General features: G+C 51.5%; 1 protein-coding gene across 2 annotated transcripts in view; it reads left to right on the top strand.

The window, feature by feature from the left end:
• The first annotated feature begins 601 nt into the window (after positions 1-601).
• The window catches only part of CRIM1 (cysteine rich transmembrane BMP regulator 1), a 204,952-nt gene continuing 199,553 nt past the window's right edge, over positions 602-6,000 (top strand). Inside the window, exon 1 of one of the 2 annotated variants that reach the window (XM_036872287.1) lies at positions 602-1,015. In XM_036872287.1, the coding sequence (XP_036728182.1) occupies positions 685-1,015 (331 nt within the window). In that variant the 5' untranslated portion in view covers positions 602-684. The remainder of the gene's footprint in view (positions 1,016-6,000) is intronic. The other variant, XM_036872288.1, reaches the window with a different exon arrangement.

Genomic DNA, 6,000 nt, shown 5'->3' with positions numbered 1-6,000 from the left:
AGGGGGGAGGGGGCCGGCCGGACCGGGCGGGGTGGGGGGGCAGCCAATGAGCGGCGCGCGGCGCGGAGTGGGGGGGGGCGCGGGTTGGGGGATGAGGTAGGATGGGGGAGGGCGCAGCCGGAGCGGCCGAGGCTCGAGCCATAAACAAGCGCCCGGAGGAGCGGCGCAGGACTGAGGCGAGCCGGGCGCGCGGAGCGGACGCCGCGGACCTTCTGCTGCGCCACCGCGCCCACTCGGCGGCTCGGGAGGCGGGGACCGGCCCGGAGGCTGCGCCGCCGCCGCCACCGCCGCGGGGCCGACCGACGCGGAGGAGGACAGGGAGGAGGCGCCGCCAGCCTGGGCTGGAGCCGAGCGCAGCCGCCGCCGCCGCCGCCAGAAGTTTGGGTTGAACCGGAGCTGCCGGGAGGAAACTTTTTTTCTATTTTCCCCCTCCCTCCCGGGAGGAGGAGGAGGAGGGGAAGCCACCGCTGGCGCCAACGCTAGTGGGCTCGGGGTCGGCGCGGCCCGCAAGGGGGGCGGGGGCCTCGCCCCGCGAGGGGAGGCGCGCCCCGGGGGCCCCGAGGGGGGCGGCGAGGACCGCGGGCTGCGGGTGCGGCGGCGGCGGCGCGTGTGCCCCGCGCAGGGGAGGGCGCCCGCCCCGCTCCCGGCCCGGCTGCGAGGAGGAGGCGGCGGCGGCGCAGGAGGATGTACTTGGTGGCGGGGGGCAGGGGGCTGGCCGGCTGCGGGCACCTCCTGGTCTCGCTGCTGGGGCTGTTGCTGCTGCTGGCGCGCTCCGGCACCCGGGCGCTGGTCTGCCTGCCCTGCGACGAGTCCAAGTGCGAAGAGCCCAGGAGCTGCCCCGGGAGCATCGTGCAGGGCGTCTGCGGCTGCTGCTACATGTGCGCCCGCCAGAGGAACGAGAGCTGCGGCGGCGCCTACGGGCTCCACGGAGCCTGCGACCGGGGGCTGCGCTGTGTCATCCGCCCCCCGCTCAATGGCGACTCCATCACCGAGTATGAAGTGGGCGTCTGCGAAGGTACGGCCGCCAGCCGCTGGCCCCCTCCCACCTGGCCCGCGCCGCCCCCTCGGCGCTGGTTGCGCCGAACAAAGTTTGGCCGAGACTTTCCCGAGGAGAGAGGGCTCCTCGGGAGGAGGGGCGCCCGCCACCCCCGGGAGAGAGCCCGGCGTCCCTTGGTTCCCGCTCGCTGCTCCCCCTGACGCCTGGCCAGCCGCGGGCGAGGTTGGATTTCGTGGGTGGGGGCCGGCAAGTGGGGGATCGCCCCTGGCCGCGCACAGACGCGCACACGTGTGGCCCATCCGGCTGGGGCTGGGTGGGGTGGCCCGGCCGTGCGCCCGGAGGTGAGGGTGCCGCGGGCAGGGGGCACTGCGGAGGCTGTGGCGAGCCCCTCGGGGAGTTCGGCCCCTGCCGCCCTCCCCGCACTAGCGCAGTGTGGAACCGAGTGCTGCACCGCGTCCGTGAAAGTCCATTTTCTGCTGGCGGAGGAGACGTGTCTCTAGCTCACACTCCCTGTGTGACTCTTTTATTATTTTTTCCTTGCGCTTTTCCTTCACCCCCTTCCTCCTCCTGCGCATATAAATCAATTTCAGCTCCGGAATATGTCAGCCCAGGGGAAGTTACATACGGTGGTTACTCGTTTGTTTGCCTATTGAAAACGGTCAAAGGCTTTCTCTCATGAATGAAGGGGCGGGGGCGGGGGGCTGGCACCTAGGAGTGAAAAGTTGTTTCTATTAGTTGCTGCTTTTTAAGATCAGATATCCGCGTGTTTCCAATCGTGTTGCCGGTTCCTTCTTTTTGTGTGTTTAATAACGAGGATTGTTCTGCTGGTTGCTGCACTTAAGTATTGTGCACCATGGTGTCTGACGGAGGGAGAAAGATTAGATTAGTGGAGCCTCCCTCCTTGGGAGAACCACTGTTGATGGGTGTCGGCCTTAAGCCCTGACCGCCGGCCTCGGCCTCGGGGTGCCTGGTGAGGTTTGGGGTCTAGAGAGACGCAGTGAGTTCTTTTTATTTGGCTTATACCAAATTAAAAGGGCTCAGCACCAGTTAAAAGTGGGATCCCTGCTTGGGCTGACGTTGGGGCGAGATGCTGTTCTGGGGCATCCTGGTGTATGAGCAGAGCGCAGCAGCCTTACTTCTGGAGGAACGGAGAGGAGGAGGGACAGGCGCCCTCTGCCCCGTCCCTTCCTTAGTACTCACAGCCTGCACGCAGGAGACCAGGGAGGGGTTTATTCTGAAGCATCCTTATGTGTGTATGTGTGTTTATTGTGCTGGGATACTGAGAAAGGAGGTAGCAGCCTTAAGGATAAAATGGGTCTGTTAAAAGGCTTCCATTCTGTGGTTTTCTTTACACACACGCATATTCATTGATAACTGCAGTTTTTAAAGTTTGGACAGTTCTGGAAAGTCAGGAAGGCCTTTCTGGTTTGGAGGCTAGTGGGAGGCTAGTGGGCAGTAATGAGTGAAGGGAACTCTTGGAGGGAAGTGCACCACTGCACCCTTGGGTTAGAAGAGTTTGTTTGCCTCAAGTACAAAAGCCTCTCACCTGGTGTTAAGTCCCATAACGTTTTTATTTCTCACAAGAAGAAAAACGGCCAGGAGATTAACTTCTGATACTATTTTATGTGTTTGACTTTGGGAATTCTGAATGAGTTGGACGAAAAGATGCATCTTTGAACCCTGCCACTTGGAGTGTATAGTTTACTTAAGCCAGCCTCCTATAAATCTAAAAAGAACAAGCAACCTGAAACAAGGTTAAATGTGGTAGAAACTGATCTGAGAAGGACTTGGGAAGGTTCTAAAGACTCTAACCCTTGTTTTGTTTCTTCATGATAGATTTCTGGTGAAGGAAGTGTGGAGCTCAGGGAACATTCACGGTAATCAAGTGTTTTGGCACCAACATTCTGGTATCATAGTATAGAGTTATTTTGGCAGTTTGTTGGTGAGCGTTTCATTCCTCTGAAATGATGCGATCCCTCATAGCTTTGTTTCTTCTGGTAACACCCCACGCACTTGGTATTAGCCTTGAAAATGCTTGGAAGTATTTATTACTGTGATGATATCTCATTTAGTGTTCTCTAGCAACACTTTCCATCTAGCCAGTTTTCAGCTACCAAAACTGTGTGCTGAGGGCTTCTTATTTTATTTTGTTTTTTAGAACTCTAAAAGCAGCAGTCAAGTTGCACTCTAAATCCATGAACCCAAAGAAGGGCAGTGTTACCTAGCATGATATAATGGTTGGATTTAGACAGCTATTTCAATAGGGTGTCTAAAATTCCAAGAATTTTCACTTTACTACAAGATTTATGGAAAACAGGATAAGTCAGTGGCCTTTTTTCTTCCTTCTTTTTAAGAATTAGAGGAGTCATTCCATGGCAGTAATAATCTAGAAGGTGCTTTCTCTTTTGTTTTTCTGTTAATTGGCAAGAAATTTCTCAGTGGCCAGTGTTTCCCTCAGTTTCCATTTTTATTCAGAAATTCACACATAACTAACAGAAATAGGAATTGATACATTTTATTCATGTTGAAGTCTCTTTTGCTGCAATTTTTGCACTAAAATGACCCCTACTGGTTGTATCTGTTAATGAAAACTCTTTTGGAAACTTCTTATTTAACAGACTACACTGAGAAAACATATTGCATGGTATAGAAGTGTTATCGTGACTAATCTACCTGCTTTCGATGATGTAATTTAAATACAAATTACATTGCTCTATTTACCAACTTGCAGTAATTTTTATTTGTATCATTCCCCATACTGGCTTTGTGAGGGAAAAAAAACCACAACAAACACGTGGTTTTAACTGCAGTTCACAAAGTGAGTTAGGTAAATTGGGGCAGAAATGAACCCCTTCCAAATTGTGGTTCCCTGCCTTAGGTTTTTAAGGCACACTGGCCCATAGTAGGCTCCCAGTGAATGTGCATTGAATACATGGATGAACAGTCTTCTCCATAGAAAGAACACTGAAGAAAAAATATTTTCTGAAAGTTAAATGACGTGAAGGGTGAATCATGTGACACATACACTTGGACTTCTTTTCAGCATCATTTAGATCATTACTAAGTAAATCCTGACTTACTTATTCCTTAAAAAAATTACTTTTGGCTACATGCATTTTTAAAGTTGAGCAGGGAGCCAGATACCTACGTTCTTCTCTGCTCTGTCTATAAAGTGCTTTCTGGCCCCTGGGAAGGTACAGACCCCTTTCCCATTTCCACTGATTTGGTGAGTCTTCCTGTTGCCCTTTGCAGCTTCCTAAGTGGCCTGCTCCTTGGTTAGGCTGCCTGCCTCTAGGTAAATCGCCTAGAAGCCAGACAAATAAGTTTGGATTCTGAACTCCTGAGGGAGAAGACTGGGTGGGAGACCTCTTTGGGAGATCAAAGACAGAGTTTTGAAAAACTGCTGAAGTGGGATTTTTCTAGGAAGAATGTTTTTTTAAATTATTTATTTATTTATTTATTTATGGCTGTGTTGGGTCTTCGTTTCTGTGTGAGGGCTTTCTCTAGTTGCGGCAAGCGGGGCCACTCCTCATCGCGGTGCGCGGGCCTCTCACTATCGCGGCCTCTCTTGTTGCGGAGCACAGGCTCCAGACGCGCAGGCTCAGTAATTGTGGCTCACGGGTCCAGTTGCTCCGCGGCATGTGGGATCTTCCCAGACCAGGGCTCGAACCCGTGTCCACTGCATTGGCAGGTGGATTCTCAACCACTGCGCTACCAGGGAAGCCCCTCTAGGGAGAATGTTTGATTGGCCAATGAGGATTATATTTGGAGATGAGGGGTGAGGACCATTTTTCTTCCTCTGTGGAATAGTTCAGTATGCTTCTGTAAAGGGTGGGGTGGGGCTGGGGGAGCATGACCAGCCTTCTCTAAGTAATGAAAAGGCAACAGTGGCTTGAGTTTGACAGTTTGTGAGAACAGAGTGATTTGGAACCTGGTGGACACTATGGAGCGGCTCTGCTCTGAGAACTTTGTATTAGAGCCAGGTGATCGCTATCACAGATAAGCACCAATTTTTTTTTTTTCTCCCAGTGATTATTTACTCAGTGGCTTCATGTTTATGGAACTGAACTTTCCGTGTTTTCAGTACTGCCATCTAAGAACTGTCTCTTTCAAAACACAGCCCTCCTTTGATTTCCCCCAGGTATTTTAACTTTTCTTCCCACCCACTTCTCATGGGGCAGTGAGTAGAACCGAGGATGTGGGCTGGGTACTTAGAGCAAAGAATGGAATGTTGTTTTCTGAAACTGTTGGCGTTAGAAGGTTATGGTTTCTTTTCAGTCACTGGAGTTGGTGGCTCCTTGGAAGAAGGTTTGTGGAGGACCTGAGGTGAGCAAGGCCCAGAGAGCAGGCTCTAGGAGGCCAGGGAATGCACCAAACCATTTGGTTGTGCACTGGCCACAGATCTCCTCTCATCCCTCTGTAACGTAGGACTTAGAGTTAAGAGTCCATGGATTTTAATTTTTACTAATTAAATAGAAGAGGGGACAGGAAAAGTTTAATACTCCTGTACTGGCGTTAGAAAAATTTAAAAAACCAGGGCTCCTTGTTTTTGAGGAAGGTGTTCCAGTTTCCATCTCAAAAGTCTTTAGGTAGAGTGAGCTCTTAGATGCCAGGGACGGAAGCAAGCAGAGGGCCTATAAAATCACGTTAATACCGTATGGGAAGAGGAACCAGTGTAAGTAAACAAGGAAATAATTAGTTCTTCCCCAAAGTAAATATTGACAAAACATGGAGAGACTATTCACCGCACTTATACAAATGACAGGACTTCGTGACCTTCACTTTGACTGTCGAGCTTACAGAGCCCTCACTGTCGTTGAGGAGTCCAGTCACATAAAACACTTGGCAAAGGACAGATGAATCGCATAGCACCAGAAGGGCAAAAATAGCAAGTCTGGAGATTTTGCTGCCATTAACACGTATTTAACAGTGACAGGGAAAATCTATAAGCAGTATGTTGGCAGTGCAGTGGTGAACATACAGGTTGATTTATTGTAATACAT

The sequence above is a fragment of the Balaenoptera musculus genome, chromosome 13 (assembly GCF_009873245.2).
Source record: "Balaenoptera musculus isolate JJ_BM4_2016_0621 chromosome 13, mBalMus1.pri.v3, whole genome shotgun sequence".
Lineage (NCBI taxonomy): Eukaryota > Metazoa > Chordata > Mammalia > Artiodactyla > Balaenopteridae > Balaenoptera > Balaenoptera musculus.
The sequence above is the reverse complement of the archived record's forward strand: the minus strand, read 5'-3'. Positions and strand labels throughout refer to the sequence as shown.